The 19,762-nt window shown below is 39.5% G+C and overlaps 1 protein-coding gene across 2 annotated transcripts in view; it reads right to left on the minus strand.

Annotated features, from left to right (window-relative positions):
• The window catches only part of FAM171A1 (family with sequence similarity 171 member A1), a 102,354-nt gene that overhangs the window by 3,143 nt on the left and 79,449 nt on the right, over positions 1–19,762 (minus strand). For both annotated transcript variants that reach the window (XM_026716122.2, XM_026716121.2), the window contains 2 exons: positions 3,617–3,733; positions 859–973 (listed from right to left, as the gene is read on the minus strand). In XM_026716122.2, the coding sequence (XP_026571907.1) occupies positions 859–973; positions 3,617–3,733 (232 nt within the window). The remainder of the gene's footprint in view (positions 1–858; positions 974–3,616; positions 3,734–19,762) is intronic.

Genomic DNA, 19,762 nt, shown 5'->3' on the forward strand with positions numbered 1-19,762 from the left:
TTTACCTTCAAAAACCTTGGTGTATTACATTAGATATTTCAATTATAGACAGAAATGTTGAAATTCATTATGAAAAGAAAAAAGAAATACTATAATAAAAAACAATACAGTAGAAACAGATATAATAGAAGAAAGACAACCTTATAATTTGTTCTATTAAAATTACTTTAAGCAGGTAATGTATTGAATAGGGCTTCTTTAAGAATAAGCTACTTTTATTCAAGGAAATATTTAACAAAGAAAGAAATAATGTTACTATTCTTGGTTTAGTTCTTCTTATAGATTACATGCATTGCGTTGGAATGAGAGAAATTTTATTTTCCTCAGTTTTAAAAATGCCAGTTTCATAAACTATTATTGGTAGCTCCAAGTTTACTCTAGATTATTCTATAATGTGGCTTGTTCCACAAGCAAATAGAAAATTAACACGAGCTACAACCCCGCTCCTATTTTTGTTGTTTTCTGTTTACAGAGGAATCTTAATGTAAAGATTTATCTAAGCTTAAATGCATTTGTAATATTAATCCATTTCTCAAAGGGTACTTAGAGACCACATCAATTCTGAAAGTACCAAAACGATAAGATAAACTTAGGCCTATGTAAAGAATTTTCCTCAATTTGGTGCCATGGCAATGTGTTAAACCAGTAATTCAACATATCTTGATGGCACAAGTTTGTGGGCAGCTAATATACAATTTCCAAGTAGCACTAGCAGTAGTATCTAAAGATACTGGTTCTATTATGGAAATTATGAATCCATGGGAGGCTTTCTAAAATGGTGTACTTACACAAAAATGAAAGTGTTCCTCGCTGGGCCACTCTACAAATATAATTAAATATAAAAATGAGACATTTTACCTGCAATAGTATAAAAGGAGGCACAGCAGAACAAGTAGTATAAGAGCTATTCCTCCAAGAATTGCCAAAAGGAACACTGTGTGGTAAGTAGTGAAGTCCTTCGCTACAATGAGACCTACAAGATGGGGAAAAAGTTAAAATTCTGAGGACAGGCAAGTCAAAGCTTTCTAACCTATAGTATATTTAGTCTCAGGCTAGTTCTCACTTTGACAACAACCCCCTGCAGCAGAGTATAATCTGAGTTGCCCTGATCCACTTCTAGGAGTGTTCTCTGATGGTATCACGTAGCAGCCCTGATTACACAGGTCTCCAGAGTTGAGGGATGCCACCGATTTGAATTACTCAGAAATCCCAGAACAGGCCTGTGTTAAGAATACTGTGAACAAATAAAGTGCAGTGATACATGTTCTTTGGTTAGTGGAACCAACCAAAACAATGGGGGCAGTGCTATTATCTGGATTGCAGCCTGGAGCAACAGCATCTATTGGGAGATGAAGTGCCTACAAAATGAATGATGCAATGGGGCAACAGTCAGCCAATGGGCTTGGTAACCCCCCTTTGTGGACTGTTTATCTGGAATCTCACTTAGCACGGCTGGTAAATTCCCTCAGGCTCTAACTGTCAGAAACTGCAAAGTTTTCAGGAAATTTAATTGACAGTTTTTTCTATATAAACAGCCACATCAGGTCGTGAAATGGGAACCACTTTTCCAGCCTGTGCAATTGTGCATGGGCTGGGAAAATAGCAGTGTCCTCTGTGTGTGCAAGCAAGAGATTCTATCTAATTAGCACATCAAGGAAATGATAGGTTCTTTTGTTTGAGTCAAGTTCTAGCTAGGATTTATTTATTTCTTACTTGAGTAGAGTCATTAAAACTAATCTGGGTTCATCATTGGAGGTCTGACCTGGGAAAAAATCCATTTCCCACTACAAATATTATTCTATTCCTAGCTTATTCATTCTATGTGTAAATCAAGACTACAGCTGATCATATATCAGAGCTCATAACTATTCTGTGTTGTACTTATGTGGCAATTCTTGCAGTTAAGGAGGAAATCATTCCATTTATGGCAGAAAGGGTATAAATCCTGCCTGTGTTATGATTTTCTGAAATCACTACATGCTACATATTGTAACAATGATCTAATCTGAGGATTACCCTACAACTGTTTGGAAATTGTTCCGGTTTACAGACATCCAAAATGCAACCATTAGTGACCTAAACGGCTGCAGTGTATTTAGCCTCTTTAAGGCTAAAAAAAATATCTATTGAAGTACTTGGTAAACCTTAACAAATTTTAAAGTCTGCTTTCAGAATTCCTAGATATGTCAATAAAATGTTATTCTGAAATGCATACATTATTTAAACATAGTAGTGCATAATATAAAACTTACTGTGAACTAGTATCAAGTTTTAAAATGGATCCTTCCATTTTCACCACCCTTCAGTGTCTTGAAAAGCTCTAGCAAAAAGTATTTTCTGGCATAGCTGGCTATGTCTTGCAGGGTTGTAAAAGGAGAAAGAAACTGCCAATAATAGCGCTCTTACAAACATGGCTTAGGATTCCCTTTTTCCAATTTAAGCAATTCCCTTATATCCAGTATGATACTAATAGTATAAAGCAGGGGTCGCCAACCTTTTGGACCTCAGGGACCACCAAACTCATCATTTTAAATCCTGGGGAATCACTAATATGAATTTTGACTGAGCGTAGCTTGCTGACTTTGGTGGGAGAGAGAGAGAGAGAGATCTGATCTAACCTCTCCCAATTTCATACACACACACACACACACACACACACACAGAGGCAGGGGTGGGATTCAAATGTCTTAACGACTGGTACTTAGGTGTGGCCTAATTTGTGGGTGTGGTCATGTGACTGACTGGGCATGGCTTGTTTGTAAATATTATAAATATTTATGTAAATATTGATTTTTTTATTAAAAAAGAGCAACTTTTACCCAAATCAGGCAAAGCAGGGAGGCAAATTGAGTTGCTCACAGAATCACAGATTCATGTAGAAATCTGTTTTTCTGCCATCGGCTATCTGAGTCTGTCACATAAAATTTGCTAGCAAGCAAACACACAAAATTAACTCACCACGCACCATGTATGTAAATATTGAATTTTTTATTTAAAAAAGAGCAATTTTTACCCCAAATCAGGCAAAGCAGGTAGGCGGATTGAGCTGCTCACAGAATCACAGATTCACTTAGAGATCTGTGTTTCTGCCATCAGTTATCTGAGTCTGCAACTAAATAATAGAACCTTCAGTCCTAGGGGAGGTTCGGCTCTGCTTAAAAGCAGAGCCGAAGATCTAAAGATTAGCTAGAAAGCAAGAAATCCAACTATTTCCTGCTTTCTAGCTAAACTAAATCTCCTGGCACAGCAGAATAGCTAATGGTCAGGGGGAAAAAAAGGAAAATTAGCAACTTAGCAGGCAAGTTTCCCAGGTAAGGAGTGAGTGGGTGGGGAGGGTTCCTGCAGGCCATGTGGGCAGCAAAGCCTTTGTGTTCCCATGTAGCCTGGATTAACTGTGGGGGGTGCTCTGGGGGTGACATTTCTCTGCGGACCACCAAAATTTTCTCGCGGACCACCAGTGGTCCGCAGCCCACTGGTTGATAACCACTGGTCTAAAGCCCCTTGCATACTCTTTTGAGGAGCTAGAAGGCACACACACACACTCGCACTCTCTCTCTCTCTCTCTCACACACACACACACAATTTAATCTGGGGCAAATAAAAAAACCAGTCTTACCTGGATTTGTGGGTGACATGGCTGCAACCCAATATCCCAACTGGGAGGCAATATAAGTCCAGGTCAATCCATTTCCTTCTTGTTCAATAGTGCCTAGGTTGCTTTTTAACCAAGTTCCTGTAAAACATTTAAAGAAATTTGTAAAATGGAATACAAAATAGAACAGAAACAAAGCTATATGACTATTATAGTATAAATTGATCATGGTTTTCAGATGCAGAAACTCAATAACAGTACAAGAAACCCTCAACTTGCAAGGGTTCCTTTGGTGACCATATGAAATTACAATGGCACTGAAAAAAAGTGACTTATAATGAGTTTTCACCCTTACAACCATTGGATCATCCCCATGGTCACATGATCAAAATTCAAACACTTGGCAACTGACTTACATTTATGACAATTGCAGTGTCTCAGGATTACGCAATCACCTTCTCACAAGCAAAGTCAATGGGGAAGCCAGATTCACTTAAAAGCTGGGTTATTAACTTAACAACTGCAGTGATTCACTTAACAACTGTGGGAAGAAAGATTGCAGAATAGGGCAAAACTCACGTAACAACACAAATTTTGTGCTCAATTGTGGTTGTAATCCAAAGGCTACCTGTAATAATATCATCTAAAAATTAAATGCTAGTAGATTTCTTTACTGACCACCAGTGGGTGCCATAGTGAAGTGTTTGAAAGGTAGGGCAGAAAAAATATTTTAAATCTTTAAAAGTTAAGTTTGTTTCAATCCGTGGAGCAGTATTCATGTAAAGATTGTGTGATATTATAGATGCTGAGAATAAAAAAGACTGGTCCAGTGTCAAATTTTAAATAGTTTTTTACTTGGTGTTACGATTGCATTTCTAGTAAATTAATACTACCCAAAATTATTTGTGTTATTTGGAAATACAAAGTTTACATCTCTCCAAGCTAAAATGGTGATAGAAATTTCAGAACAGGCAATATCCATGCCTCTTTAAAAGCATTCTCCCCATTTTTGGAGCGGGGCAGAAAGATGTGAATGGGTGTGGATGGATATTTCAGCACATTTTTTTCTTCCTAACCCGAGGCAGATAAAACCTTTCTATAAGGAACAGATTGATATTTTAAAAAAAACCCAATATCTTTATTTTGATTTTCTTAATAGCCTTAATACACAAGTAGTACAAAGGACACATAAATGCATAGCATATAACCTAGCCAAAATTTAGCATCACCTCTATTTTGATCATAAGAAATTTTCCTTCAGGGATTGTGAGTTATGACACATTTAGTTACAAGTCAAATGCCCATCTGTCAGCTGGTGCTCCATTCAAAATCCAAGAAAGAAATAGACTCCTTTAATCAGAGAAAAGATATCTTTTACTGGAAATCAAGTGGTAGCAACAAAAGAATTCTGAATCTAAGAAAATGGGTGCGTAAATCACATATACAAAGTAATGGCAACGTTCCCACCCCCAATAGTTCAATTGGCTCATCCAATTAAAAGTTGTGTATATCATCATGTGGGCATCTCCAGGTGGTGATGAGGCTTCTGTCCGTTGACCTTGACATAGTTTGATAAACGGTTGCAGCTGCGCATAGCATAGAATAGAAACCTAAGCAAGAATGTATCCCTCCCAGTTTATACAGTTCTGGTTTGTAACACCTCCAGCTCACTTCCCATAACCATTCCCCCCTCCTCCCCCCATTACTTATGACAGCCGAAAGATGCAAAGCAAAGGGAGAAAATGTTGAAGGCTGATATTCGGTCCTCCTAGAAAAGAGACGTTAGTCCTAAAAAAGATAAAAATAGAAGGTAATAGAAAATATATATGTAACAGCAACATACTAATTTTTTAGGGTTTATCAGGATATTTAGTACAAAATGCCTTGATAAGTGTAGGAGCTCTAACATCCTTCTCATTCATCTACTCAGCCTGGGAAGGAGGAAAATGTTTCCAAGCAACCAAATACTGGAGTCGACCCCTTCGTTTTCAAGAATCCAAAATTTCTTTAACTTCAAAATGTTGTTCACCTTCAATTAGCAATGGTACAGGGGGATCAACCTGAGTTGGTCTCAAGTCGGAGGTATGTTCAGGTTTTAATAAACTAATGTGGAAAACAGGGTGAATCCGTTGAAGAGCTTTTGGTATTTCAGTTGGACTGCCACAGGGTTCACAATTTGTTCAATTGAGAAAGGTCCAACATACTTAGGTCCAAACTTTTTTGACTTTTGTGTGGTCTGCAAATATCTGGTGGATAAAAAGACCTTGTCACCCACTTGATATGGTTTTTGTGGAGTTCTCTTTTTATCTGCAAATTTTTTATGAGCTTGATGAGCATCATCTAATGCTTTATGGATAACCACCCAGGTAAGCTGGAGCTGTGTTATCCATTCATCTGATGACTGAATGTTAGGTTTCTCCCATGGAAGCCACTTTAAACGGAGTAAACCCAGTACTACTATGTACCAAATTATTATATGCCACCTCAGCGAATGGCAATAGGTCAGCCCAATTATCTTGCTGATAATTTATATAACATTGAAGATATTGTTCCAATACCAAGTTAGTCCTCTCACAAGCCCCATTGGTTTGTGGGTGGTGGGCGGAGCTTAAGCCCTGGGCGGAGCCCAATAACTTCAGGAACTCCTTCCAAAAGTTTGAGGTAAACTGGACACCCCTGTCTGAGATTATGCGTTCAGGAACCCCATGTAACCTGTAGATATGTAAAATAAACAGTTTAGCCAACGTTTTTGCAGATGGGATTTTCGGACAAAGTATGAAATATACCTGTTTGGAAAACAAATCAGTTACTACCCAAATAACTGTATTCCCCCCACTTTCAGGTAATTCCACTATAAAATCCATAGAGATTTCCTTCCATGGAGCTGTTGGTCTAGCCACATTTTTTAGTAAGACTGCTGGTTTACCAGGTGGCTGTTTGGCTGAGGCACAGATAGGACAACTAGCTACGTAAGTCTCAATGTCCTTTTTCAAGGTAGGCCACCAAAATTGCCTTTTAACCAAGTGTAAGGTTTTCACGAATCCAAAATGACCAACAGCTTTAGATGAGCTTGCTGTTATATTTGGTTTCTCAGCTTCGCTGGCACATATAACTTGGCCCCCACCCATGCCAATCCGTCTCTAACCGTAGTTATTTGAGTGAGCAAGAAACCAATCATCAAGTTTTAGAGCATCTCTTAATTGTGCAGTCAAATCATTTGATAAATCAACCTCCTTCTTTTTCTGTGCTCTGGTAACCACTGGAGCTCCCAACTGCTTGGTTGGGACAATCGGCTGTACCACTTCTTGGCGAGCACTATTATATTGAGGTAATCTAGATAAAGCATCCGCCATGAAGTTCTTCCCCCCTGGAATGGCCTTCAATGAAAAATTAAAGCACTTAAAGTACTGCGCCCAGCGAACTTGCTTGAGAGACAGCTTCCGAGGCGTTTTCAAAGCCTCCAAATTTTTATGATCTGTCCACACCTCAAATGGGTGTTTTGCCTCTTCCAAGAAATGCCTCCAGGTTAACAGAGCCCAGCGAACTGCAAAAGCTTCTTTTTCCCAGATGGCCATCTTCTTTCGGTTTCAGTTAGTTTACGGGAAGTATATGCACACGGTTGCAGAGTCCCCATCTCATTTGCTTGTAGTAACACCGCCCCAACTGCTACATCATTCACATCAGCTTGGATTACAAAAGGAGCGTCCATGTCCAGGTGCTTGAGTACTGGTTGAGTAGCAAACAGTCGTTTCAGCTTCTCAAAAGTGGCTTGACATTCCATGGACCACTCCAGGGCTTTATAGGCTTCGGTTTCACCTCCCCTTTGTTTTTTAGGAGATTTGTGATAGGCATTGCAATCTTCGCAAAAGCAGGGATAAATTGACAGTAAAAATTAGCAAATCCCAAGAAACTTTGAAGTTGTTCCCTGGTGCGGGGAGGGGCCCATTCCAAAATGGCACGAACCTTCCCCAGATCCATTTCTATGCCATCATGTGAGATGCGATAACCTAAAGAGTCAGTTTTTTCCTGGTGGAATTCACACTTGGACGACTTTGCATACAGCTCAGCAGCTCAAAGTTTTTCCAGAACTGACCGCACTAGTTTCACATGTTCATCATGAGTCTCCGTGTAGATAAGAATATAAAAATATAAAAATTTTCCCTTTGGCCAAATGGGCCAACATGTCCTTCATCAAGGGGAGGGGTACACATTCCCCACTGGAATAGCATTCAGGTTTCTGTAGTCAACACATAAACGAAGGGAGCCATCTTTCTTTTCACAGAATATTGGGGCTGCTACCCGGGGTCTAGTGGGTTGGATGAAACCACGTTCCAAATTCTTATTGATAAATGACCGCAGCTCTTCTAGCTCCCGCGGTGTCATCGAGTACAGTTTCGATTTGGGAGTTTCACCCCGGGTAAAATTTCAATACTGCAATCTGTTGAATGACTGGGGAGAAGCTCATCCAAGGCCTTTTCACTGAATACTTCCTTTAAGTCCCAATATTCCTCCCCGGAATTTTCTCCTCCCCCTTCATGTTCTCGGTGCCAGTGGAGGCCAGTTCAGTGGGATTCTTGAGTTTCGGTTGAGATTGCCCCTCCCCTTCTGGGTGCTGGTCAGTACGTATGCGCAATGACCCTCTCCTCCAATCAACGTGGGGGTTCCATTTCTGGAGCCAGGGCAACCCCAGTATTAGGAGCCGCTCCATCCCAGGAGCCACAATAAAACACAAAGTCTCTCTATGCTTCCCCATCGTCATTTCTATTGGTTCCGTTATGAAATGTGCAGGGCCGCCCCCAGCTACCGATCCATCCAATTGGCAAAAGGCTATGGGTATTTTTAAAGCTTTTAGCCTTAAGCCCATTTTCTCCACTACCTCTGAGCTGATTACGCGCCTTGTGCACCCAGAGTCTAACAAGGCTAGCATTTCCCCTTTGGCCCTCAACGTGGGTACTCTTAATCTCATTGGAATGGTCATAGGGCCCTTGTTTGGACTTACCAGTGAGTCATCTTCCGATTCAGATTCACTGTCTTCAGAAGAGGTTGGAGTTCCCAGCTCCTCTCCTTTCGGAGGGGCGATCTTTACAACCTCCTCTGCTTTAAGCGCCGCTTCGCGAGGCTTTGCTGGGTTTTTTCAGGTTTTCTTCCTCCTCCTGGTGCCCCCTTTGGTTCTAGCTTGGCATGGCAATCTGCGGCCCGGTGACCTTCCTTCCCACATCGGAAGCAAGCAGTGGCCTTGGGTTTTGCCGCCATTCCTCCCTTTTGAGGTTTTAAGGCTTCTTGAGGGCTGGTGGGGGAGGACTTGCTCCAACCAACCCCCCCGGCATCTGTTTTGGATCAGATCAATTTCCACCTCTGCTGCCAGCACGTACCACAGCTGCAGCTCACTGGGGTCTCTTCTGGCAATACAGCTTTGATATACCTCTTCATTTAACTCATCTTTAAAAGCATCTATCAGGGCTCCCTGGGACCAGCCTCGAATATGACACGCCAGCTCTCTAAATTCCTGGGTGTAGTCAGCCAATGATCTCTGCCCCTGATTTGTGATCTTCATCCTAATTCCGGCCTTATGTTCAGCAAGTGGGTCTTCAAACCTGGCCCGCAGTGCAGTCATGAACAGGTCATAATTCTTCAGCTGAGGGGCATTATCATTATGCAAAGTCCACTCTGCAGCTGTTCCCTCCAGAGCCCTGGAAACACATCTAACTTTGGTTGCTTCTGAGGAAAAATCCCCTCCATATTCCTCCATATGGCTCCAGATTTGTGCCAGGAAGAATCCTAACTCCTTGGGATCCCCCCCATATTTTACTTCCAACGGAGGCACCTTTTGAGTTCTATGTCTTCTGGCAACTCCTGATGGGGGCCCCTGGGCTGCTGCTGCCTGTTGTGCTAGTCCGGGTTGATTTATGGGGGTGACTGCTCTGATTCTTCTGGCTGGGGCTGCCTTCCCGTCCTCTCCCTCATGCCTTTGATCAGTTTGAGGTTCTCCGATAGCTTCATTTAGAAGATGCATGGCTTGAGTTAGTAAAAAATTCTTTCTTTCCTTCTACTGCCGTGGCTCCTCTCTTCCATGCTGACGGGTAGTGGTCACTCCTGGAGGAGGCTTTTCCTCAGGATCCTTCCAACCGACTCCCAGGGACCATTTCGGTTTTACAGCTGGTTTTTCCCCAAGATTTAGTTCTGCTAACAAGTCGGCTTCCCCTGCTTCCTTTAGCAGCAGAGAATCTTGTCCTCCAGTTGCTCCCAGGTCTTCTTGGTCACTGGCTGGATTTGACATTTTGTTCAGATCCCCTCGGAAGAAAATTTATTATTTCTCCGGGTGGGCTGGTAATGTGGAGATTCAGAATAATATCAGCTTGTGCTCCATTCAAAATCCAAGAAAGAAATATTTAGACTCCTTTAATCAGAGAAAAGATATCTTTTACTGGAAATCAAGTGGTAGCAACAAATAATTCTGAATCTGAGAAAATGAGTGCGTAAATCACATATACAAAGTAATGGCAACGTTCCCACCCCCAATAGTTCAATTGGCTCATCCAATTAAAAGTTGTGTATATCATCATGTGGGCATCTCCAGGTGGTGATGAGGCTTCTGTCCGTTGACCTGGACATAGTTTGATAAAGGGTTGCAGCTGCACATAGCACAGAATAGAAACCTAAGCAAGAATGTATCCCTCCCAGTTTATACAGTTCTGGTTTGTAACACTTCCAGCTCATTTCCCATAACCTTTCCCCCTCCTCCCCCCGTTACTTATGACAGCCGAAAGATGTAAAGCAAAGGGAGAAAATCTTGAAGGCTGACACCATCTTCTTTTATTAATGAAGGCTGTAATGAGGCATGAACTTATCTAAAATCCCTTATGCTTCACAGGCTCAGATCCCATTGCATTTTGCAGCCTTCCCCAACCTAATATCTTCCACTTATGTCTTATGGAGCCTTCATTTAGGGGAAAGTTATGCACAACCTAGGTCTGTCTCTTTCCATATATAGACTTATTTGAACTGTTAGGTCTCAGATACATCATGATGTAGGTACAGGCCACTTGCTGTTTCTCTCCTTAAAGTAATGAACAGCTAATTACTTAACTAATTAACTTGAATCTTTGCTTCTCAGAGATCTTCCCAGACTTAGGCATACCTGTGCTTGTTTAGACAACACTTCTACTGGAACGAAGCAAACTGTCTGTGCATACACACATAACTGGAGTTGGCCTGGAGAGCCCTTAAAGCAAATGTACCCAATCTTCCAGAGAATAAAATTGCTTCAATATTTTGATATGAACTTACACTTTGTCTTATGTAGAATCAATACTACAACTTTCTTTGGACATTGAAATGATTAATTTATCCAGAGTGAATAAATTACATTTTTATCCAGTCTAGTGCACGGGTTGACAACCTTTTGGACCTCAGGGACCACCAAACTCATACTTTTAAATCCCAAGGACCACTAATATGAATTTTTTTAAAAAAGATAATATATTTAATACAAAAAAGTAAATTTTATATTAAATATAAATTATACACACACACACACACACACACACACATGCTTAATTAATTATAACAAAATTGTAAATGCTTAATCATAACTGGGGCAGAGCGAAGGGAAAGAAGGGGCCTCTCTCATCCTTTTGGGGGGAAAGAGGGAAGATTTAATACTGCCGGAATTCAAAAGAGGCCACATAGTGCCTGGAGGCTGGGAAGGTCTGGACGGGGAGGAACCGGCTCCTCCCCAAATGGAAGAAAAGCAGAGTCTCCCCCCACCAAAAATCTGGTTTCCTTTCCTTTCACATCTTTCCCAAATCAGATGAAACTTCTCCCTCCTTTGCCAGGTGTGGCTGCCTGGAGTTGGGGGAGGGAAGGAGGGCCAGGCTGGAAACCTCCCCCCGCATCTTCCAAAGAGATAGAAGAACAGGCGGTGTGTGTCTGAGCTGAGGGGCCTCAGGGCAACTGCTGCTAGGAGAAGTAGAGGCAGAAAGGGGCAACAACACTCCACTCCCCCAGCTCCCATTGTCAGCTCTCCCCATTAATTCTCCAGCTTTGGATTTCTCCTGCCCCCCCTCTCTTCTCCTCCCCCCCCCGCTCACCTGGAGGCAGGAAAGGAAAGGGAGAAGCTTTCCGCTCCTCCAGCCCTTGCTGCCTCTCCCAACATTGAAGCCTCAGAGATGCAGGCAAAGCCACCACAGTGGTAGTGCCCGAGTTGCCTTAGCATGGTCGCCTCTCAGCATTGGCGGCAGCACAAGCAGAAGCACAAACTGCAGCAACTGCCTTTCTTCCTGGGTCTTTAACGCCTGGCTTGCTTCTCCACTACTGCCACCTCCACTTCCAGCACCTCCTTCTCTGGGTAGGGCAATTATGAACTAACCAAGCATGCTAAGGCAACTTGGGTGCTACTGCTGCAGCAGCTTTGCCTGCGTCTCCGAGGCTTTGATTTTGGGGGAGGCAGTGAGAGCTGGAGGAGCTGAGAGCTGCGCACGGCTCCATCTCCCTTTCCTTGCCTGCTTCCAGGAGGGCATGGGAGGAAGGAAAGAGAGAGACAGGAGAGGGAGGGAGGGGGAAAGAGGGAGAGAGAGAGAGAGAGATGGGAGCAATCTAAAGCTGGAGAATTATTGGGGAGAGGTGACAACGAGTGCCGGGGAGGGGACTGTTGTTGCCGCCACTGCTGTGTGTGGGAGCAGGTTGGCATGTGCATCTCAGGGACCTGACTCCAGGGTGCCTCAAAGAGCCGGGAGGCACGAGAACTGCGCAACCCAGATTAATTGCTTTTGAAGAACCCATTTTTTCTGTGGCCAACCAAAATTTTTCCATGGCCCACCAGTTAGTGGCCACTGGTCTAGTGGAAGAAAATAATGTTCTGGATCAGGGTTTCTTCAACCCTGTAACTGATGATATGGTTCTTGAACTACAAGCCTCAGTATTCCTAGATATACTGGCCAATGGTGAAGAAAAAGTTGCTATAGAATATGACACTACATATCTCCTGTCTCCAATGCAGGCCTCTCAGCAGTTCCAAGAAGATTCCACAACCATTTCACTCTGATTCAGGTAACATTGAGGGCACAACACCCACCCCCAGTAGCTTCAACAGCTCTCAGAGAGAATACTAATGACCAGATCACTGTAAAACAATAGAATCCTTCCATTTCTGTCCCCAACAGCCTGTCAGAACCTATCCTTTCATTTCCCTCACAATCCAATGATAACTGTCAGAACCTATCCTTCCATCCCCCACTATTCAGTCACAATTGATGAAGCTTCTTAGATGAGAAGTGAAATGTTATTTTCTTCTTCCTCAAAATAATTCAGTTGCATTTTGAAAGAGCATCTTTGAGACAATTATGAGCTAGATGACTAAGAATTTCCATAGACACTGCTACAGAAGTTGCAGTTCTCAAAATTTAGTTTTTATGTCCCATCTATCAAAGTATCTGACGTCACTAAAAATCTCATTTTTCCTCATTTTTCTGCTGACTCAATATGATGGGAACTGTAGTCCAACACATCTAAAAAGCAGTAGACTGGGAAGACTGACACAGGAACTCAGGACACTGTTTTTCAATTAGCAGGCACCAGCTTAAATAAATATAGTTTTATCAGGAATCACATCCTCCTCAATTTCCCAATTGTTGGATGCTTTTTTGTAGGACGTCTAGCCAGCTGAAGTTTTTCCTAGCTGGCTACTGTTTTATAAAAGAGACACCATTGGCAAACCTATATAAGCTATTCTGGATATTCAGAGACACTGATAAATAAAAAAAAAGAGTATTTGTGTGCCGTCCCTATGGAAAAATTGTTCACAAAGTTAATCCTTTGATTTATTACTAACATTCAAGTTAAACTTTGCTCTTTTGTTTCTGCTGCCATTTTCTGTTGTATATGTAAATTACCTGTCTAATACTGAACAAAAGAACATGTCTGTCCCTGCGCTTAGTAATTCTAATTACATCTGAAGGAGAGAGAAAGCATTATACACGCGTAGGTAGCTTACTTTCTTTAATTCCCCCTCCCAAACTTCCTTTCATAATAATGAAAAATTTGTAGAACTCAAGAGACAAAACACACAACATCGAAGAAGGCTGCTTCATGGCTGGCATAAAACATATAGGTTGCTTCTGTAGTAAAAGAACAACATTTATGCAAGCATTTTAAATTGTTGCACTTTATGAATAATATTCAAGCATAATGTTATGGGTGCATTTATAAAAAAACAAACAGCTGCTAAATAACATGGCTGAAAATGCAAACCAAGGAATGGGAAACCACAGCTCCAGAGTTATAGCACATCATGGCAAAATCATAACCAGTCTTTTGGCTGAAAAAGTCTGAGAAACAAACAATGTCTGAAAGCCTTTTTGTTGGAAACCAAGGAAAGCTATCATCAAAATAAGACAATACTAAATTATAACTAATTATATTGTAAAATATTTGAAATGAGATTATTATATTATGATTAAAAAGGTGACAAATGAAAATTAAATATAATTCCATTAGTAAAACTTGGCTAAGTGGAAACAAAGAGGAAATATAAAAGGTTATATGAATATCTTTGGAATAAATGTAAGATTCATTGTAGATGGGGGGAAATACCATGTGGATCCTGAATCGGGGAAAAAAGAAACATATGTATATAAAATAGTAAATAGGGAATTATTATTGTGAGTTAGAAGGTAATAATTAAGAATGACTATATTGATATTTGTTCTATTTTATTTTTGTTTTTTGTTTGCTACACATCGGCTTGGAGAAAGTAAAAAGAAAAGTAAAAAGTAAGAAAGTAAAGAAAAATGTAAAACAAAATAGGTGGCAAGATGGAAATGAAAATAAAAGGGGATAAACAGTGGAAAATATGTTTTAGGATGAAAATGTTTTTGTTACTGGATTAGTGAATGAAAAAATATGAAGGGAAAATTTATTAAAAGAAAACTGGAATAGATAATGATTTGATACGAAATTAGATAAGAAAGCTGGAAATACAACTATGACCTTGTATATATGTTGTAACATGGAATCACATTGCTCTCTTGAAGAGATGTATAAAAAAAAATTGGAAAAATAAGACAATACTGTTTGATCAGATGGGAGAAAATAGTCTGGTAAGGGAATGACACCTTCTTTTAGTTCGTATCAAAGGCAGGCGACCTGTGGCCTCCAAACCTTCTTGTATAACTCTCATTATTTCTTTAAAGAGAGTAAACTGGCTATGGCTAACCAGGTTGAAAGAGCTGTCCCATCTATTGTGCCTTAAACTGACCTTGTATGAAAACATCCTCTTAGTTAATGAAGTAATCTTGTCTTTTAAATTAGTTTTACTGAGTTATTCACATCAAAATTGATGCAATAAGTATTTTTTAGGTTTAAGAAAAATGTTCTTTTAAAAAAAAAAATCTAATTAAATCAGATTTAAAATGTCTGAAATGGTATAGTGTCTCCTGCACAGGGTTGAACATCTCAAAGTCTCCTCCAACTCTATTATTCTAATGTTCTGTCCTAATATTCAGATAAAAAAAAACATGGGAGTACTGAACTGAGTTCACAAACTCCACTGGAGGCAGTAAAAAACTGCTTACCTTCTCCTGCAATTCTTCTAGGCTAGATTTCAGTAAAAAAAAAAAAAAAAAATGTTCCTCCTAACTGTAACTTAGTTCCCATTCCAGGGTTGTAGGTTTGTAATGTATTTATTTATTTGTTAAATTTATTTTCCGTCTATCTATATTGCGCAGAAGAAATCTTAACACTTGTGTTTTCTGCCCTTCGCTGCTCGGCTTCTTAAGTCTACTTAATAATGCTGAGTCATAATACAAATTTTCACATTGCCTCATTACAAGATTGGACTATATTCAATATGGCTTAGCAAGCACACTATGGTTTAAAAGTATTTGAGAACTAGCTGTAAATATTTTATCCAGCTCATTTTTATAGCGGTACTCTAGTAAAGCTGTCTGATATATCTATACTTTGCTTTTAATAGTTTTTTCAGTAGAATTTCAACATAATATAGTAAAATAGATATTTCCTTCTCTATACTACAATGTCATCAATTACATTTGCATCAAATATACTATGTATCCTGATGATTCAGAAAAACTATTTTTGATGGCTCTTATTTTTATAGCAACAAGGAAACGAAAATGCTTTTTGTGGAGGACAGGATATATTTCCTTTCCGAGAAAAATATTGAACAATAACAAGGTAAAAAAGGCTGTCTAAAACAAGATATCAGCAATCTTAAAATTAAACATATCCCCCTGTCTCAATATTACAAGCTATGAACTTTGAACTATCAACTTCCTCTCTGTAGACTGAAAAACAATGATGGGAAGTGAAAAGCAATTTAGTGGTACTGTGTTAACTATAACACTTTCCTTGGCATAAAACTAAGCTGTTTTGCATATAAAGATAAGTTAAAAACAGTATTTTGGTGACTTTTGCATCCAGAATATTTTTGTTGTCTTCTTTTATTACTTATCCAGCGTTCATCTATATCCCTATATAGTTTATTAATTCCACAAGCTTGCATGTATGAGTATAAGCCAGACAAGAATAATGGATGGAAACTGAATAAGAAAAGATTTAACCTGGAAATAAGGAAAAACTTTCTGACAGTGAGAACAATCAACCAATGGAACAGCTTGCTCTCAGAAGTTGTGGGAACGTCATCACTTGAGATTTTCAAGAAGAGATTGGACTGCCATTTGTCAGAAATGGTGTACAGTTTTCCGCTTAGGTGGGGGGGTTGGACTAGATGACCTACAAAGTCCCTTCCAACTCTGATTATTTGTTATTTAAAAGGAAATAAAGATTTTTAACATCATATTTAAATCTACATGAAATAAAATAAAATTCTGTTTTATGTAGTGAAGACATATTACTCAAAGGCCAGATAGTGCCAATACAAAACTAAATTTGACTTCATGTCATGTGCATCAAAATTCAATTTAATGTGAATCAGATAATTAATCCCAATCAATGATTTAATTTAATTTCTCCTCCTGTTTCATTGGAAATATAATGTGGGGACAATTCATACTGGGTATACATGTGGGTCCTCAAGATCTCAACTATGTATCTGTGACACAGATATTTGCATGTGTGAGAAAATGTGTCTGTGTATGTATAGTATAGCTTGTTTTTCAAAAAAAAAGCCCAAGAGGTCTCAAGCTCACATCCTTTCATAGTCTGTAAGCTTATAGCTTAACACTAAATTTGAGAATGGTACTTGAGGTAAATGCTTTTTGATGATAGATTTTATATGCCCTCATTACTGAACCAATAATTGCTCACATTAGAGTGACAAATACCATTTCACTATTTTTGATTTTTAATTCCAAACATCTTGAGCCAATGCAAGGTGTAAAATACCAATATCTGTACAAAATAGATTAACAAAGATAAACTAAAATTGTGCCCATCTGCTCATTTATAGCTCAAATGCCAGTCATTCTGAATTAATACATTGTCTACTCCAAATGGATTACAATGGCTAATTTGCAAAAAAAGTCTATTCAGGATGCATGATAATAAACTGGAGCAGGTTAAATATGGCACATCAGAAACTGTTTCTCATTTAAACTGGAAACAGAAAAGCACAAGAGAACAACACATACATATTTCCTTCTCTTGTTGACAAGGAAAGCAAAAATTGTTATCTACTGTCCTTGGGAAAACTGAAACTGATGCCCAGTTTTTAAGAAAAGATATTTCCTTGTGATGCAAAGCCAAGATCTCTCACTGGGAAAAATAATCTGTGATTTGGATCTCTACTCTTGACACAAGGTGGGTCATTCTCTCCTCAAGGGAACAATTTTGCACATAAATAAAGTTCTGCAAGAGGAAGAACTTCTTCACCAAGACACTACCTTATTATCTGGGGTCATCTCCTGTCTCCTTGACTGTAGGAAACAATGCTTTATAGTTCCAGAACTGGCTAAGATTCAAAAGTTCAAATAGGCAAAGTGTAGGCACATTTGGAAGACTATACTTAAACCTTTTTTAAAAAGTAGGCAATGAGAAAATTTTAATGTAGTTTTGTGTTTTGCGTTCTGGGTTTATGAAATGGATTTGAGGATGAAGGGTTTTTTTTCTCCTTTGAACCTTGAGTAATCTTTAAAGTTGGTGAAATATTATTGAAAGCGAAATTTTAATGTATGTATATTAAGAGGAAGTTAAAAAAGAATGAAGTTAAAAACAGATGTCTTGGAACTTATTGGTTTTAGAAATGTTTTAAAGAATAGTTGAATGTTTTAAAATGTAGAAAAAGTATTTTTTTTTTCCTTTAGGGTTAACAAATTTGAAACAGTATAGTGAATGTTGTTAATATGAATTATGATAGTCTATAGACATTAATGAGTAAACAGAAATAGATATTATTTCCCACAGTAAGGAAAAGCAGAGATTGTTAAACCAATTCGTATGTATGTATGTATGTATGTATGCATGTATGTTGTTCGGGTATTTTCCCACGTCATTATAGTTGTGCTTTTAAAGTTGTAGTGACATTTCGGCAGAATCTCATCTGCCATCATCAGGCTTTTGTATTGGGTTTGTCTGTGTGTCAGGCTTTCACAGCTGTTTCTGTTTTAAATTTGGTGCTAGCCTCGTGTTTTGTTAGAATGGTTTTTTCTTCATCCAGATTGGTTGGGAGTCTTGGTCTGTGTTTATTGGTCTTGAAGTTGGCTGTGTTCTGCTTGATTGGTGTTTCTAATACCTTCTGTCTGTTTTGTAGCGGGTTTGTTTGTTTTTGTCTTGATTAGCTGGCAAAGGTAAAAGTAATACCACAGTGGTAATGGACAGAAAAGACTACAAAACAAAACTGACAGACCTATTCCAAGACTCCACATACAAACCCATAAACACGGACCCAACTACATATCTGGAAAAAATAACCAAGAAGAAAATCATAACCAGCAACATGAGCAGAGACCCAACAGACAATCATCCCAAGAGAAAAATCTTCCAGATGCCCCAAACTATACGGCCTCCCCAAAATACACAAAGAAGGCATACCTCTGAGACCAATGGTCAGCTCCAGAGGAACACCATTACAAAACCTAGCCAAATACCCAGCAAAGCAGCGACAGCCCTATGCTGAAGCAGCAGCTTCACATGTACAAAACTCATACCATGTCTTAGAAATGATCAAAGATCCACACGTGGAACAAAAAGATCTGCTTGTAAGTTTCGACATGGTTTCACTATTCACTCAAGTCCTGATAAAAGAAACCCTAGAAATAATCAAAAACAAATACCAACCACCCAAACACTTCATGGAACTAGCAGAATACTGCTTAACTAACACATATTGCATATACAAAAGACAAAGATACAAGCAAATTGAAGGATCCCCCATGGGATCACCACTGTCACCCGTTATTGCAAACCTGTTCATGGAAGAATTTGAATCCAGAGCCCTGGCTAATGCCACCCACAAACCCAAACTATGGTTAAGACATCGATGACACATTTTTTATTTGGCCCCATGGAAAAGAAAACCTAAACAATTTTCCAACACACCTAAACAGAACACAGCCCAAAATCAAATGGAAACAGAAATAAACAACTACCATTCCTAGATGTACTAATCTACAAAAAAACAGATGGCACACTAGGACACAGCATATATCAGAAGAAAACACACACTAACCGCTACCTCAACACCCAATCCCACCACTACCCAGCACAGACAAACTACGTGGCCAAAACACTAATTGCCAGAACCAAACGCCTGGCAGACAAGACACACATAAAGACTGAACTATGCACCCTGACCAAAGTACTGACAGCCAATGGCTTTCACAAAAGCAAAATCACACTGAGACATAATAGAGACCTAGAAGGTGAACAGACCTATGGAACAGCTGTCCTGCCCTACATAAGAGGTAAAACAGACAAAACCAGTAAGATACTACACAGGCATCACATCAAGACTGCCTTCAAAACAAACAGAAAAATAGCAGCCATCCTAAGAAACCCCAAAGATAAAATTGACCTGGAAAACCAAGGCATATATGAAGTCCCCTGTGCATCATGCCCTGCCACATACATCGGACAGACCAATAGAAGAATAAATACCCGCCCAGATGAACACAAAAATGCAGTAAAAAAGCTGGAACACACTTCCTCACTATTCCAACACATGAAAGCCAAAGATCATAGCATCAACTTCAATGG

Source organism: Pseudonaja textilis, chromosome Z, assembly GCF_049901715.1.
Source record: "Pseudonaja textilis isolate UNSWEBS1 chromosome Z, rPseTex1.2, whole genome shotgun sequence".
Classification (NCBI taxonomy): domain Eukaryota; kingdom Metazoa; phylum Chordata; class Lepidosauria; order Squamata; family Elapidae; genus Pseudonaja; species Pseudonaja textilis.